The sequence below is a fragment of the Schistocerca serialis genome, chromosome 7 (genome assembly GCF_023864345.2).
Source record: "Schistocerca serialis cubense isolate TAMUIC-IGC-003099 chromosome 7, iqSchSeri2.2, whole genome shotgun sequence".
Taxonomy (NCBI): domain Eukaryota; kingdom Metazoa; phylum Arthropoda; class Insecta; order Orthoptera; family Acrididae; genus Schistocerca; species Schistocerca serialis.
Genome location: NC_064644.1, coordinates 415,456,400 through 415,474,224, shown reverse-complemented (window position 1 = coordinate 415,474,224; position 17,825 = coordinate 415,456,400). Strand labels below are relative to the sequence as shown.

At 38.5% G+C, this 17,825-nt stretch overlaps 2 protein-coding genes across 8 annotated transcripts in view; one reads left to right on the top strand and one right to left on the bottom strand.

The window, feature by feature from the left end:
- LOC126412085 (GPI mannosyltransferase 2) overlaps positions 1–17,825 on the top strand; it is a 263,581-nt gene that overhangs the window by 85,517 nt on the left and 160,239 nt on the right. The window lies entirely within an intron of this gene.
- LOC126412084 (dual oxidase-like) overlaps positions 1–17,825 on the bottom strand; it is a 257,727-nt gene that overhangs the window by 81,670 nt on the left and 158,232 nt on the right. For both annotated transcript variants that reach the window (XM_050081493.1, XM_050081492.1), the window contains exons 21-22: positions 16,920–17,013; positions 708–871 (exon numbers count right to left, since the gene is read on the bottom strand). In XM_050081493.1, coding sequence (XP_049937450.1) covers positions 708–871; positions 16,920–17,013 — 258 coding nt within the window. The remainder of the gene's footprint in view (positions 1–707; positions 872–16,919; positions 17,014–17,825) is intronic.

The following is a 17,825-nucleotide window of genomic DNA, read 5'->3' as shown; positions in this document are numbered from 1 at the left end:
TTGACTTGATTTTGTTCATTTGTAGTGCTATGTATGATTAAATATTGCTCAAACTTTGAAATACTGAAGATATTGTTACGAGGTGGAGGAATTGCCTGTTATAAAACGTGTTTAAGTTTTTTGCCATACTCTAAACTCTTAATTTCATAGCCGATACTATATTCCTCTACTTCAACTGTTTTAGGAAAGCAAAGCAATTTGAAAAGCTCAGTGACTTGACATCTATGTAGTAAGGAAAGTGTGCTTTGAATGAATTCTTCACAAACAGCTAACACTGGAGTTTCTCAAGAAAAACATATATAGTGTTAAGAGGAATAATTACTGTTGTTAGTACACCAATAGCATCTCTGATATTGGACAGGTATTTTGTACTCAAACATCTTCCTTTAGTAGCTGTCACTTAGCATAGGTTGAAAAGGATCTATCTTCAAATAGTCACTATATTTACACACTATATAGGGAGCTAAATTGCAGATTTCCTCAACTTTCCATTGTAATTAGTTTAGATAAAGGCAGACCCAATGTTTATCAACAACATTCACTTTTCACTGAATATTATTTCCACCATGTGAGTGCTTACAATCTCTTGGATTTTGAAAAGAAATTTCTCTAGAATGATATGCTGTGTTTTTAACAACAATAGCAATTAGTGATTATCCTGGTTGAGTTTTCATGGAAGAACAGACATTGATAAATGGTTTGCTTACCCATACATGCTGAATACTGTATATCTAGCCTTCTCGAACTGTGTACTTCTGTTGGAAAGAACATTTTGATATCCTTGAATTCCTGGGAAATTTAGTTGTGTATATCCCAGCTTGTCCTTATAATCAGTAAGTAGGCTTTGAAAGTCTTCAAGCGTTATGACATCCTGTTGAAGAGTGCATGTTTTATTAGTGGGTTACATGTTGCATGTAGTACACAAAAAATGTCTATGAAGGACAAAGTTAAAAATCACCAAAATTCTACACCATTTGAAAATTGGACTGCTCAAGAAATCGGGAATAGTGGAGAGAGCAGTTAGCCGTAAGTAAACACACACTGGGGAAAAAAATGTAGATGAGACAAGAAAGGTTGAAGATCAAGGTAGAAATAAATACGGGAGGAAATACATAGGAAAAAGAAGCATTACAATGAAAAGTGAGGTGTTAAAGTTGAAAATTACTTTTGTCTACTGATGACTCTCTTCAGGATAATGTGCAATCTGTAAAACACCATACACATTCATGATGAGATAATATGTTTTACTTAAAACTAATGGAAAATATGAAAACGTCATTAGCAATATTGTTTTTCATACAAAATTCCTAAATGATACAATTTGGTAGTCTATTTATTGTGAACTGCATGAAGTGACTGACTTAGATTTTTCTGTAAATAAAAACCAGAAATGTTTTATCTGAACATATATTTTAATTTCTTTGTGTAAAATGGATAGTGCTTTTTGTATTCTATTTCAGCATTTTTGATGAAGTTCATTAGTTTTTAATTATAACTAATTATTTCCATCACACAGTCACTGTCACTATTACGGCTGAAATTTTTTGTGCTTACGCCTCAGATACTCAAGAAAATGAAATGCAGTTGTTATGATGTTTCTGAATTTACAGATCCATTGCAAATGTCAAGTAAACAATATAGATCAAAGAAGCCATCAGTATGTTGTATTCAGATATCTCTTCTGACCAAGTCAGTTTAAAGGCCAGGATGGATGTACAAAACATGATTGCAAAATAAGTTCTGTCTCGTAATATTTTTGTTTCATAGAATATACATATGAAATTTAATGCATGGGCGTAATTGCTCCCTACACATCTCTTCAGAATACCTAAAGATAGTTTGGCATTTGTTCCAATGCTGCACCTAGATATTCAATGTCTTTGTCAAAAATGCTAAGCTCAGGTTGTTGAATGATCAAATTTGACACCTGTAGGGAAGAAAATCATACCAACTTGGTGATATGCAGTTGTGTCCCTTCATCATTCATTTGGCTGTAGCAATTTGTGTTACAGGAAAGAAATAGAACGCTTCGGACAACAAACATGAACAAAGAACACACATTTTGCTGTCAGTCTAAGGAGGAAGTGTCAACTGTTGTTCACTATAAGTAGGCTACTGAAATTTATACACTGAACAGCATAAATATTATGACCACCGCCCACCACAATGTCGGATGCCACTTAGTGGTTTTGTGGGCAAGTGGTGTGGTAACAAAAGTATGTAAGTGGAATAGACATGAAAAGGGGTCAACCTATTGAAGATATGGGCTGCGAATGGTAAAATCCATAGATATAAGTGACTTTGACAAAGGGCAGATTTTTATTACACAGAGCCTGTGAATGAGTTATCTCGAAAATGGCAAAGCTGGTTGAATGTTCATTTACTGCAGTTGTGAGCACATAGGGAAAGAGATAGGACAGTGAAACTACCGCCAGATGCTAAATGGTTGGAAGTTCACAAATCTTCACAGAACGTGGGGTTCGGAAGCTTGTCTGCTCTGTAAAGTAGGACAGATGGTGATCTGTGGCATATCTACCGAAAGAGCACAATGCTGGTCACACACAAGTGTTTTGGAACACATCGTTCATCGTACATTGTTGAATGTGGAGCTCCACAGCAGATCATCCCTAGGTGTTCACATCTTAACCCAACAACGCGCTCAATCAAGAGTGCTGTGGGCACAGGACCATCAGGATTCGACTGTCGATCAATGTAAAGGTGTCGGCTCTTCGGGTGAATCATATTTTTGCTATACTAGGTCAATTGTCATCTCCACAAACATCGTCATGGAGGTAAATGGCTCAAAACGTGCAGCATGCCATGGACACAGGCTGGTGGGAGCAGTATTATGCTTTAGGAAACACTCTCCTGCTCTTTCTTGGGACCTGTGGTAGTAACTGAAAACACCATGACTGGTGCAAACCATGTGCATCCCTTCATGCTTTATGTCCTCCCCAGTGGCAATGTCATCTTTCAGCAGTGTATTTGTACATGTCTCAGAGCCAGAAACATGCTACAGTGGCTTCAGTAGCATTATAGTGAATTCATGTTGATGTGTCGGTGACCAGATTCGCTTGATGTAAATACTATGAAATCCATCTGGGTCGCTATCGGGTGCCATCACTGCATGCAAAAGTCAGCAGCCCGTTATTTACACAATTTACATGGTCTGTGCGAAGACACGATGTATTTTATACCAAAGATGGACAAACAAGTTGTTAAGCAGGTGGTCATAGTGTTTTGGCTTGTCAGTGTAGCTGTTTGTTGGAAGAATATAATAATGGTGTCATTACAATACAGATAACTTGACAGTAATGCCACAGTTCCTAGACTCCAACACTGCTGGCCATTTTGTGTTTCTCATTCAGAAATACCATTTTATTGTTGATTGTTTGTGATATGATGTTTAGCAGCATATGTTGGAAATAGACAGTGGCAAGATTGTTGTGTATGGTGCCGTGGTTTATTGTCCTGTGATATTGCTATTTTTTGTGGTTAGCATTCCACAACTTTCAAATCAGTGGGTTACGCAGAGCCATACTCACGCAAGATATCAGTGATCTTGTGTGACGAGTATCCAAACATACAGACGTATTGTTTGCTTGGTCGTACAGGGCTGTAGAGCCACACAACAAACCTTAAATCATGAACAGACTTGTATGCAGAAAGAAAAGTATCAATGTGGACAGTGTGCTGAGGTCTGTAGTACCACAAACTGTCAGTTTAGGAACCATTGTTTTGGTTTCCATTGATGCTACATCCAGAGTGAGGTGTGCCAACAATGGTGCACTCAACAACAGTGAATACAGGAGTGGCACTGTGTCATCTGTACAGATGAGTCCCAGTTCTGCATACAGTGTTACAATGGTGGTATTCGCGCGGCAGTTTAAGGAGAACTGATGTTGCAGGATTGCATTTGTTATCGTCATAAGGGCGAGTACCAGGCACATTGATATGGGTACCATAGGATACACAAGATCACCTCTATCCGGTAGTTTGGATAGCTGGCGTTATATTCTGACATGTTAAGACCACTGACTGTGCTGTATCTATGAGGTCTCTGTGATTTTATCTTTCAACAAAGCGAGTGCAGGACCACATGATCCCCATTCTGTCCTGATCCACTGCAGTACCTAGGGGTCCAAATGTTGCCCTGACCAGGACATTCTTCAGACCTCTTGTCCGTTGAAAACATCTGTATGTGAATTACCGAGAGACTGGTGGGCCACTACTTGCCAACCACTATGATTGTGTATTCTTCCTATTATACCGTATACCCGCAGTAAGTAAAATTTCATTATTTCCTGTAATTCCTGATGTTACAGTTTTAATGGTTAATATTGTTTATGTTGGAAAGTGCAGTTCTCTGACAACCAGGCCTAAAATACTGTTCAGCTCAGAGTATGTTCACCAACTTCAGCGGGTGACAAGTAATGAACTTCATAGCAATCATCTCTCTCATTGGACGGTGAAAGGAAGCATGTTTCTGTTCCTAACTGTTTCTGGATATTACATCTGTCCATTTCATCTCCAGTTTGATGACCCCAGTTGCTTGTGTGATTTTATAGCACATATCTCTTGAAAGATGGATTATTTTGCTGAGGTGTTGTAATTTGACAGTGAGGACATGATAACAGGCAGTAGCTACAATATACGGCAGATAAACTAACAAACAAACAAAAAATACAATTTGATGGAAGTACCCTGTCTTCATTGCTACATGCATTATTGTTCTGTATGACAGTGCAAAACCCTGTTCAGCAGTAGCGAGCTAACAGTCCTTGTGTTCTGAGTACTAGATCTGTGTGTGTCTCTCTGGCATCCAGTGATAAGTGTTGCAGAGGACATCAGAAGGGTATTGTTTCAACCCTAACAGCCTTTTTTGTGTAAAATTATTTTTGATTAGTTGCCGAGTTTCTCCACTACATTAATCCATATGTCTACTGCAAGTAATACATAATATACTTCACTCACTATTGATCTATTTGTGGTCTGGCTCAGGACATACAAAACATAGCAACGATTTGATAGCTTTGTTACAAGAATTTTTATGTAACTTGAGTCATTTTAGCTGCTTTGGACAAGTTTAATTTCTTTGGCAGCCCTCAGTAATGTTTCATCATGACTCAGTATTGTGCCACACTCTTGCTGAAGTGAGGGAGAGTGGAAATTCTAAATTACTCTTTTACTTACTTAGTACTAGCTTATTACCTGGCGTTACCCAGTTATTTTTGTTGCCACATTTCCAGACCAGTGACTAGATTCAGGACATCCAAGGAGTCAGTATTCAGTATGTCATTCTCAATAGATGTGAAAATAATTATGTGAGTACCCCAAAAGAGCATTACAGTTTATATGCTTACTATTACACCTTAACTCGCCAGGTGACTTTTCTGTAACATGTACCACGAGGTGGGGTCTCTGTGACCCCCATGTTTAAACTGAGATTAAAAGGCAAAAACCATATAAGATTTTTATTTTATTCTATATAACAGTTATTTTTACAAGTATTTAACTGTTGTTTAAATGCCCCTAGTTTATTGTATCACAATAAACAAAGCCTGCAGCATTTTACTATTTAACACACAAAGGCATATAATTTTGTGTGGTTATTTTAAATAGTACAAGTAAATGGACTGTTGGAGTACTGAATTCTACAGTCTGGAAAACTATATAATCTCTGTAAGAAATTTGCAAATAAATATAAATTCGAGAGCTTAAATTTGCGCATAAAAATTAAAAAGAAAGCCTGTCAAATTGACATTCATCACTGGGAACTACATTTTTCGTATCACCACTCAGAACACATTCGATTGTAACAAACACTGTAAGTATTTCATTGAAGAAACAGACAGATCCCCATCACAACTTCCCTGAAGTCCTTACTCTGAATGATACTCTTGTTTGATGGCAGAACTGTGTATCACTGGCTAATGTAAAATAGTCGTCTTTTTCGTTTATTTCTTCATCCATATCACTGACACTTTCCTCCATAGACCAACTAACAATTTCATCGAACTCGGGAAAGTTATGACTTGACACATTCATGCGAACACATTTTCAGCTATAGCGTATTGTACTAAAGAAAACAGAGACCGGTACATGGTTCACGAGGCGCGGTCTAAGAGACTCGCAACACCTATCAATAACACGTGTCAACAATAAACACAGAAGGTGACAACGCAACCGACAACAAAACATCATAAGCTCGGCAATTTAGGGAGGATACGGGAAGTATGAAAGCATTCCACCACAACTGGCTTTGGGGAGCGAGTTCGCCGCGGTCTGAGAGACCACTCCTCATGAGTTAAGTGTTATAGTTCCCCAGGCGATGAAAAGATTGGAAGAATGTATGATGACATAAAAGAAACTGCAGTTAGTTAAGGAAAGCGAAAGTTTAATAGTCTTGGTGGGATTGGAATTCAGTAATAGGTAAAAAGAGAAGAAAAAGTAGTAGGAATACTTGTTCAGGGGGAAAGGAAATGAAATATGGGCATTGTTAGCTGCAACTGGCGGACGACGTGCTTTGTTTGTGTCGCGCATTTTAGCAATTTTGATCGAGATAAACTCGCGCTGTTCTTAGACATGCCAGTGTAGAAGTGTACACAGAATCAGCTAAGTGAGAAGTCAGTGCGAATTTTCCTTTGTGTGAGGCTGCGTGTTCAAGACCGTGTGCCAACTTACAGTTCTACATTAGCATATTTTACTGTTTCGCGTTGTTACTGCGGAATTTTTCATTGATTGCATCAATATTCGTTTGTCTTGTGATATATTCTGAAATTTTGAACATTCGCAAGTGCTACGATAAACTCGTACTATTATCGTTAATTGTAGGAGCAAACTTAATTATGCTCTTTTAACATTTTTGAAAATAGTAGGCCTATCTTCGTTCAAAACAATCTTTCACTAATTTCATTGTACAATCACGTGAGAAATAGGTTATTTTTGATAAATTTCGGACGCTTGCAAAACTATATTTTCGTAAGTTACCGGTACGAGTGTTTTGGTTACGTAATTTGTTTCATAGCAAATCAGCGTTTCTGGTTTTCAGTTCTTCCACAGAACACATCATCCCTGAACTTTGTTGTGTTACATCCAGTTTTCCCTTAAAGAGTAGTAGTCCTATATAATACCCACATTCATCATAAATTAACTCTGGTTTTGAGTTTCCGTATAACTATAATTATCTTCAAAACTTTATAGGAAACTACTACTATTTACCACAGGTTATTGTGTTTCTTAATATAAATACCGATTTCTGGATTTGCTTCAATTCTTATAGGGAATTAGCATCATTTTAGCACAACAGATTAAAAGATGATCAGTGGGCTTAATTTAAAGTTATTTGTTCACTGCCTTGTAATACATTTCACCAGCCAAAATGTAGCCCCATTGCGAATGCTGTTTTCAGACACAGTTTGTTGACATTTGTAAGCAGCTGGAATTCGCCCTAACTATTGTTAAACAATTGGCAGCTACTGCGAATCAGTGTGTTAGAAGAGCTCCTGAGAGTTGTGGTCGGGTGTTATCTATACCATAGCTACCTCAAGTACTACCCTTTACAGTGGGCCATGTCTCCTCTGCAGAAAGTACAGGATCTGTCATTACCTGTTTACTTGCTGCAAGTGACATGTCAATGCTAGATCTAGGCATCCTGCAGAGGGTGGACAGGGACTAGGGAGGATTCAGTTTGTTGTACCGATCCCCCTAACCAACAAGTTTGAGGTGCTGTGTTTCACTGAAACTGAGCCAGTGGGATTTACTTCACATGTTTTGGGGGAACTTATTTTGTCCAGTGTCAGGAGGAGGCAGACACAAAGAGTTAGTGGTCTTTTAATCACTGGCAGTTCAGACATACGGCGAATAATGGTACACCTTAGGGAAATGGCACCAAGGGGCTGGAAAGGCCACCAGTGTGTGTGCCCAGATGCCTCATTTAACATGTTGAAGAGGCTATTCCAGCAGCCATTGAGGGAACAGGGTGCAACCAACTGTAGATTGTGGTGCATGTTGTAACAAGTGATGCCTGTCGTCTGGGCTACGAGATTATTCTTGAGTCATTCCTGTGACTGGCAGAGAAGGTTTAGAAGATCAACCTTGTGTGTGGTGTTTCAATGAAGCTCACAATTTGCAGTATTATCCACAGAACTGATCATGGCCCCTTGGTTCTGAGTTAAGTGGAAGGACTAAACCAGAGACTTCAAAAGATCTGTGACAAGCTAGGCTGCTACTTTCTGGACTCGCGACATAGGGTTGAGAACTGTTAATGGTCCCCCCTAAATGATGTCAGCTGTGCACTACACATCAGAGGCTGCTACTCAGGTATCTGATGGTGTGTGGGGTGCACACAAGAGTTTTTTCAGGTTAGGTGACTCTGCATCCAATCCAGATGATAGCTGTATGAGTGTGACGTTGAAAGAAAGCCTCCCCCACAGGTGAGCGTATTAAAATCCTAATGGTAAACTGTTGAAGCATTCGCAACAAATTCCAGAGTTTGAAGTGCTCATGAAAAGTAGTGAAGCTCTCATAGTACTAGGTACAGAAAGCTGGTTGAAACCTGAAATTGATAGCATTGAGATTTTTGGTGAAAATAGAAGTGTATATCGAAAGAACAGGCAAATCCACTGAGATAGAAATTCAAGCTGCATGTGAGATGGTTTGGGCAAGACTCAGTTTCAGGAGTGGGCATAAAATGATGATTGGTCTATCACTGACCAGACTTGTCACATGTTGTAACTGAAAACTTTTGAGAAAACCTTGGTTCACTTGTACGTACATTTTCCAATCGTATGTAATCAGCGGTGGAGACTATAATCTTCAACAATTAAATAAGAAAATTACAATTTCGTTGCTGGTGGGCGTGATGCGGCATCCTGTGAACTTTACTAAATGCAGCTAGGAGCCCTACTCATGGAAATATATTGGGTCTAATGGCAACAAATAGACCTGACATCTTTGAGGATGTCCAAATCAAAACTCGTATCAGTGACGATGACACAGTCATGGCAACAATGATTGACAAAGTACAAAGGGCATCTGAACTGAGCAGAGATATACATATGCTCACTTAAACTAGTTAAAAAATCAGCAGTGTTGTATCTCAATGAGGAATTTGAAACTTTCATCACAGGGAAGGAGCATGCAGAGAGACTATGGCTCAAGTTTAAAGGAATAATTGACCATGCACTGGATAGATATGTATCCTGTAGAACAGTTCATAATGGTAAGGAACCTTCATGGTACACAGTCACTGTAAAGAAACTTCTAAAGAAACGCACATTACGGCATAATAGTTGTAAAACAAAGAATAGGGCTATAGATGCTGAATGAAATGCATTTGGCTGTTAAAAGAGCAATGTGTGATGTCTTCATCGACTACCATAGCATAATACTGTATGTATTCTGGTCGTATGCAAAGGCTGTTAGTGGCACCAAAGTTACTGCCTAGTCCCTAGTGAATGAGGTAGAAAATGGAATTAAGAATGGCAAAGCAAAAGGTGAAATGCTTAACTCCATTTTCAAATGTTCCTTTATGAAGGAAAACCCAGGAGAATTACCCCAATTTAAACCTCATACCACTGAAAACATGAATGAAATAAGTGTGTCAGTGATGATGAGAAACAGCTGAAATCATTAAAACTGAGAAAGCTCCAGGGCCTGATGGAATCACTGTCTGATTACATACTGAATTTTCAGCTAAGTTAGCCCCTCTTCTAATTATAGTTTACTGTAGATCCCTCGAACAAAAAAGCAGTGCCCTTTTCTTGGAACAAGGTCCAGGTCACACCCGTCTACAAGAAGGGTAGTAAAAGTGATCTGCAAAACTACTCTCCACTGTTCTTGACTTGTTGTAGAATGTTAGAACGTGTTCTGAGCTTAAACATAATCAGGTATCTTGAACAGAATGACCTACTCGCTGCTACCCAGTGTGGATTTTGAAAACATCATCATGTGAATCCCAATGTGCACTTTTCTCACATGAATATTGAAAGATTTGGATGAAGGTAGTCAGATAGATGATGTATTTCTTGGTTTCTGAAAAACATTTGACTCGGTAGCACACCTATGCTTTTTGTCAAAAGTAAGATTGTATGTGCTATCCACCAAAATTTGATTTTATTGGGGATTCTTTGGTAGGTAGAATGCAGCAAGATATCTTCAACAGCGAGCCCTCAGGAGACATAGAAGTAATTTTGGGTGTGCCCCCAGGGAAGTGTGTTGGGATCCTTGCTGTATACGTTGTATTTTAATGACCTTTCTGACAACATTAATAGTAACCTCAGAATTTTGGCAGATGATGCAGTTACTTACAATGAATTACTGTCTGAAAGAAGCTGAATAAATATTCAGCCAGTAGTTGATAAGATTTCAAAGTGGTGCAGAGATTGGGAATTTGCTCTAAATGTTCAGAAATGTAAAATTTTGCACTTCAGAAAACGAAAGAACATAGACTATAATATCAGTGAGTCAATGTTGGAATCGGCCATCTTGTACAAACAGCTGAGTGTAAGACATTGTAGGGATATGAAATGGAATCATCACATAGGTTCAGTCATGGGTAAAGCAGATGGTAGTGTTCTGTTTATTGGTAGAATACTGGGGATGTGCAATCAGTCTACAAAGGAGACTGCTTAGAAATCACTCATACAACAGATTCTAGAATATTGCTCGAGTGTGTGGGACCCGTACCAGATAGGACTAACAGAGGATATTGAACATATACAAAGAAGGGCAGCACGATGGTCGCAGGTTTGTTTGATCCATGGGAGTGTGTCGCCGAGATACTTAGGGAACTGAACTCGAAGACTCTTGAAGCTAGATGTAAACTATCCTAAGAAAGTCTGTTAACAAAGTTTCAGGAACTGGTTTTAAATGATTACTCTATCCCGAGCTCCATACGTTAATGGAACAGGAAAAAACCCTAATAACTGACACAATGGCACTAACCGTCTCCCATGCACCTCACGATGCTTTCTAGAGTACAGATCTAGATGTAGTAAATCTAGAAAGGGACAGCCACGTGGTAGAATTTTGCGTAGAGCACAATTAGTCATAGCTGACACTTGGTTTAAGAATCATGAAAGGAGGTTGTATACATAGGAGAAACCTGGGGACACCAGAAGGTTGCAATTAAATTATGTGATGGTAAGACAGAGATTTAGAAACAAGATTTTATACTGCAAAGCATTTTATAGGGGCAGATGTGGACTTTGGCCATAATTTAATGATTATGACTTGCAGATTAAGACTGAAGAAGAGACCAGATGTCAAATCAGTATTAAGCAAAAAAGGGAAGCGTGACATGCAGCAGGAGCATATAGAAGGACTGTACAGAGGAAATGAAAATGAAAGCACTGTTATGTGTATGAATAGGAAGTAGATGAAAATGAGATGGGAAGTGCAGTATTGAGAGAGAATTTTGTCACAGCAGTGAAAGACCTAAGTTGAGGCAAGACACCTGGAGTAGACAACATTCTCTTAGAATTATTGAGCTCTGTTGTGCATGATATAAGAAAGGTGAAGTACCCTCTGACATTAAGTACCCTCTGACATTCAACAAAAATGTAATAATCCCATTCCCAAAGAAGGTGAGTTCTGACCTCTGTGAAAATTACAGAACCATCAGTTTAATAAGAGATTGTTGCAAAATACAGCACAAATTATGTACAGAATATCAGTTTAATAAGAGATTGTTGCAAAATACAGCACAAATTATGTACAGAATAGTGGTATGACTGGTAGAAGATAACTTCGAGGGTCAGTCTGAATTCTGGAGAAATGTAGGAACCCAAGTGGCAATACTGATTTTTGAATTTGTCTTAGAAGACAGACTGAAAAAAGGCAAATTTATATTTACAGCATTTAAAGATTTAGAGAAAGCTTTTAACAATGGTGATGCGAATACGCTCTTTGAAATTCTAAATGTAGCAGAGATAAAAGAAAAGCAGGGAAAAGTTATCCACAACTTCCACAGAAATCAGGCTCCAGTTATGTGAGACAGGATCTCCAATGTTATTCTTTCTCTACATTGATTAAGCAGGCTAATGAAAAGCAAGGAGAAATTTAGAAAGGAATTAGCTTAGGGGATGATATGCTAAAATACCAAGAAGATAAATTTTGTGATTTAGGCAGCAAAATGGCAATAGTGGCAAAAACATTTCTGAAAAAGAGAAATTTGTTAACACTGAATATTAATTTAAGTGTTAGGAAGTCTTGTCTAAAGGCATCTGTGTGGTGTGTAGCCTTGTTTGGAAGTGGAATGTTAGTGACACCAGTTTAGACAAGAGGGGGATAGATACTTTTGGAGTCTAATGCTACAGAGGAATGCTGAAAATTGGATAAGAAGAGTGAATATCTGGTTGAGGGGTAGTGAGTTGAATTGAAGAGAAAAGAAATTTGTGGCACAACCTGAGTAAAATAAGGAATTGGCTGATAGGACACATCTTTAGGGTGTCAAGAAATCATCTATTTGGTAATGGAAGGAAGTGTGAGGGAGTGAAAATTGTAGAGGGAGACAAAGGCTCAAGTACAGTAAGCAGGTTCAAATGGATGTAGGTTGTAGTAGCTGAGTAGAGATGAAGATGTTTTCACAGGTTAGGCTAGCATGAAGAGCTGCATCGAACCAGTCTTTGAGCATGATGACTTTAGAAATTGTGTTACTAATTTTTAGTGTTGTGTGGTGGCAAGGATGGATGTGTGGTCATGGGGGTAGCTGACAAAAAGCTCTATATGCCCTTAGAATCGTTTGCCGGAAATATGATTTCTTTTGAAATGAGTTTGTGTCTATTGGCTTCTGGTAACATATTGCGAGAGTGATTCAAATGAAAAACTTATAAAATTTCCATAAAATTTCAAAAACTTGTGTAATGGAGTTGATAGGTGGCAGTAGTGTTCCTTGATGTTCAGGTAGTGACTGATATATGGCAGACTGACGCTACGATGCGGGAGAAGGCTGCAGTGTTCACAAGAAGATGGCCACCCCTCTGTCAGAGTTCACCGCAGTTAAACAGCGATTTATGATGTGTTTTTTGTGTAGTGAAGGTCTCAAACATGTCAAAATTCATCGCAGAATGTCATTGCAGCAAGTGTACGAGTTGTGTAGGAAGTTTAAAAGTGGTGTATCTTCTGTGGAGGATGCCCCAAGACCAGGGCAGGCCCACCACATAGCGACAGATAAGAACATTGCGTGAGCAGAAGAGCTGGTAAAGGAGAATAGATGTATAACTGAATGAAATAGCCACAAGTTTGAAGATTAGTATTGATTCAACGCAAAGTATTGTTCACAATGTACTGCACTTCAGTAAATTGTCAGCAAAATGGGTGCCACACCAGTTGACTGGCGAATTAGACAGTCATGTGGATGCCTGTCAAAAATTTTTGCACTGTTTCCACATCAAATGTGGTACATTTTTGGAAGAATTGTTGCAGCCAATGACTTATAACCAACCAGAAGTGAAAAGATCAAACAAAGAATGTCACTACAGCTCATTGTCAAAACCAAAACAATTCCACAGCAACCACTTGCTGGAAAAGTCGTGCTCATTCTCTTCTGGGATGCAAAGGGAGTAATTTTATAGCATTACATGGACTAGGGAGTGACAGTAACCAGTACTTCTTATTCAGATAGGCTGAGAAACCAACTTTGCCTTGCAGTCAGGCGTGAACAATGAGGACTTCTGACTTCGGGAGTACAGCATGACAGTGCCCGACCACATACAGCCCGTAAGACAGTTGACACTATTCAAGAAATTAGATTTTAATTTCTGGTACATCCACCTTATTCATCAGATCTCATAGTTACTTTCATCTGTTCAGTACACTCATAAAAGCAATAGGAGGCAGGCATTTCAGAAATGGTGGAAGGGGTGGAAACCGTGGTGCACAAGTGGCTGCACAAACAAGAGAAAGAATTGTTTCACCGTTATATCTGGGCACATCTGAAGCAGTGGAATACATGCTTTCAATGTCAGGTAAAGTACGTCGAAAAATGATATGTAAGTTTTTTGTTCATTGGTACAATTAAAAATATTGTAGCACTTTTATGATTTTCATTTGAGTCACCCTTGTATTTACCTTTGACCACTGCAGTGTTAATAATAATCCACTCGCGTCTCAGTGCAGCTTTGTATGAGCCATAAACCAGTCTTCAAGAAGTTTTGATATTAACATTCATAATGAGGTAAATCATTTTGAATGATAAACTGGAAATGGCTGCTGTTAAACCGAGCTCTTTTTAAAAACAGTGATCAGTATTCATCATCCACTAGTTGTGTTTTGTTGATCCCATCAAGAATGAGAACCTTCAACATGACACAATGAGTGAGTGATGAATGTTCACTGCATTCAAAGAGAGCTTCTTGATGGAATGTAGAACGAGTCATTGAGGGGGGGGGGGGCTGTAAATGCACTCAATACAAACAAATTACAGAATCTGATTCCTTTTTAAAAATAAACCATTCACAAAATCTGAAAATCTGTTTCCTTTATAGAAGTAAACTATTGCTGTATTGCATAATAATATTAATACTGGATGTCTCATGAAAGACACCCGGGAGGGGTCTGCGGGTTGCGCAGCAAGGTCACACATCCACCAGCTGCTGCTGCATCCAGCTCTCAGACACTAATCTGTCAGTAGTTGGCTGCATGTGTGGTTTCCCTTGAGTTAAGCCTATGGTGCCATCCGATTAACTTAAGCTTTCCTTTACTTACATCAGGTGTCAAAGTGAAGTCCCTCTGTGATAAGAACAGTGTGATGTCTGCTGAACACAGTAGCAAACACTCAACAGGTTTTGGGTGCCAAAATCTGGGAGATGACTAGCCGAACATTGTCTATCAACTCTTTGAGTGTGTGGAAATTGGGTACATGCAGTGTCTTTTTAACATTCCCCAAAGATAAACATCACATGGATGTAGATCTGGAGAGTGTGGAGGTCAGACAACAAAAATACTCTGTATTGCTATCATAGAGGCATTGACGATGCATTGCTTTGCATTGTCCTACCTGAAATTACGGTAAACCTTTTATAGGTGTTAGTTCTCGAAAAAAAGGATGCAGTTTATTGTTCACATACCTGTAAGAACATACTGTTTTGTGGAAAAAGATTGGTCGAATAATTCATTATGCACATTGCATACCAGACTCGTGTTTTCACATCATGCCAAGGATGCCGATATAATCCGTGAGGATTTTTGGAGCTCCAGTAGATTGTTCTGAGAATTTATGTACCCTGACAAATGCAGCCACGCTTCATCAGAAAAAAAGCCTCTCAGGATCAAGTTGCCCATCGTGCACAGGCAGCCTGTTGTAGGAATGATTTCAAGAAACAGTATCTTAGTTCCTCAGTTGATGCGCTACTGTTATTTTGTAAGGTTTCAATTCCAGTTTGTGCACAGGTTTGTGAGCAGATGCCCTTGATACTCCAGACTGAAGAGCCAAACAGTGCAGAAATTTTCTCGATCTCTTTCCAAGTCCTCCCCTATCTCATCTAATTTATTTTCAGTTAAAGCTCTAGGTTCTGTAGGCCATCGTTTGTGTAAAACAGATCTAGTCTCTTGAAATTTCTTCACTGATCTGCGTATCATCGAATCATAGGGAACATGCACACCGGGAAATTTTCGTATGAGTTCAAGTCAACATTGCACATACAATTAAATTTTTGCATAATTCAACACGAGAAACATTCATTGATCCTTTGTGTATACCATACCAAATGGAAACTCAAAACAAAACACCTGAACACTCCGTGTCACACAGTACAGAAGACATGCACATAGTGTTTTTGTCCGAGGACCTGGCCCTGTGACATATGGGCAGGGAAAGCCCTAGACTCGGTGCAATTGCAGTAATGACTTCTAGCAATGAATAAATTTGACAAAAATACTCAAAAGAAAACACCAGTACACTCAGTCGCGGAGTGTTGGGACATGCGCAAAGTGTTGGTGTCTGAAAACTATGCGTAACAAGGACCGGCAGACGCAGCAGCAACAGCTGGCAAAGGCGCCATGTGACCCGCAGACCCTGACAAGCATCTTTCATGAGACACCCTTTACTTATGCCTGCTAAAGCTAATAAAGTAAATAAGAAAGAAAACTGGTACTTCGAAAAACATTGTTGTATTGTCATTTATCTTGAATGGCTACGTGTATTTCCTATTGATAGCTTAATATTTAGCTGATTACATGGGCATTTTTCAAAGAAATTAGTTACCTATATTTCTAAATACAATTCCCTGTTTACGGTATAATTCTACTTGCCATATAACTTTATAGAACTTCTCAATCATTGACATTCAGATAATTTGTAGAAAGAATGGCTGATAGATACGTTTTTTATTTCTTTTTGTAATAATTGAAAATTCCAGTTTCTTTCTTTATGTTAGATATGTGTGTGATGAACACCTTTTAACAAGAGTACACAATTACACTTTGAATGCTAGACAAGGAGAAGTTTTCTTTAAAGTTATTTTTTATCTTGTGACGTGATTGTGTAAATCACAGTTAAGCTGGAACTGATTTTTATTGTCAGCAACAGAGAAGCAAAAATATAGGGGAGTGTATGTAAGAATTCTAAGATCCTTAAAAATGCTTTTTGTGATGTAAAGTCCATTTTACACAATATTCTCTACTTGCTTTTAATTACTTTAGTTAATAGGATAATTTCATGAGATAACATGGGATGGAAATATGCAAAATAAGTCAACATTCTTGTGTTTAGGATTGCCTTCAGTTAAGTTGCACTCAAATGTGCTGTTATATACTTAAGAGCATTTCTTGTCTGTGAGTAGTGTCAATGTTGTAGGTTTTACATGAGATCTCCGTCTAGTGAAATATATTATGCTTGAATCCTATTGTGTTTTTGTAATTGTAGTGTTCATGCTATGCATGCAGTCTGAGTGGTGATTTAAATTATGCTACATTACCTTGTCTGCCAAACCAGCATTACGCAACATTGACACTATGAGGTCATCCAGATGAGTTTGATCAACATCAGAGTTAGCAGTTTCAATCAGTGACCTAAAACATAAGCAGAATGTGTATATACTATGCCAGCAAATATCTAACTTTTACAAATCAAAATAATGTAAACTAAAAATTAAGAATTTTTAAATTAGAATCAAGTGGTTATTGTTTTACTGATTGCTTCCCTTTCAATTCGGTGGCATTACACTTGAGTGGAGTAATAAAAAATGCCCCTTGTGACTGTACACACATTTGTCAGAAATGTCATTTAATCCACTTCAATTCAGATAGCAGAATAACTGGTATTAGAGCAGTAATCAAAAGTGTAGATACTATTTTAAATACACCATATTAATATTTGCCTCTCTCTCTCTCTCTCTCTCTCTCTCTCTCTCTCTCTCTCTCTCTCTCTCTCTCTCTCTCTCTCTCTCTGCCCTCGTCTTTCTGTATCTCTTGTGTTGTTCTCCGATATTGGTTTGCAGCAGTATGACCTTCAAAATCCTTCTGTACCACCAAATTGTCATTTCCTCTCTTATTTTTCTACTGTCAAAATTTCACCCCTTTTTGAGCTACACTTCCAGGAATGAAGGAAGATCAGGTTTAACGTCCTGTCGACATCGAGGTCATCAAAGATGGAGCACAAGCTCAAATTACATAGAGGATGGTGAAGGAAATAGGCCATACCCTTTTCAAAGGAACCAGCCCAGTATTTGGCTGGACTGATTTAGTGAAACCACAGAAAACACAAATCTGGGTGGCCAGATTTTTATTGTCATCTTCCGAATGTGAGTCCAATGTGCTAACTATTGCACCACCTCCCTCGGTGGCTACACTCCAGACAAATGTTTTAATGAGCTGTTACCTAC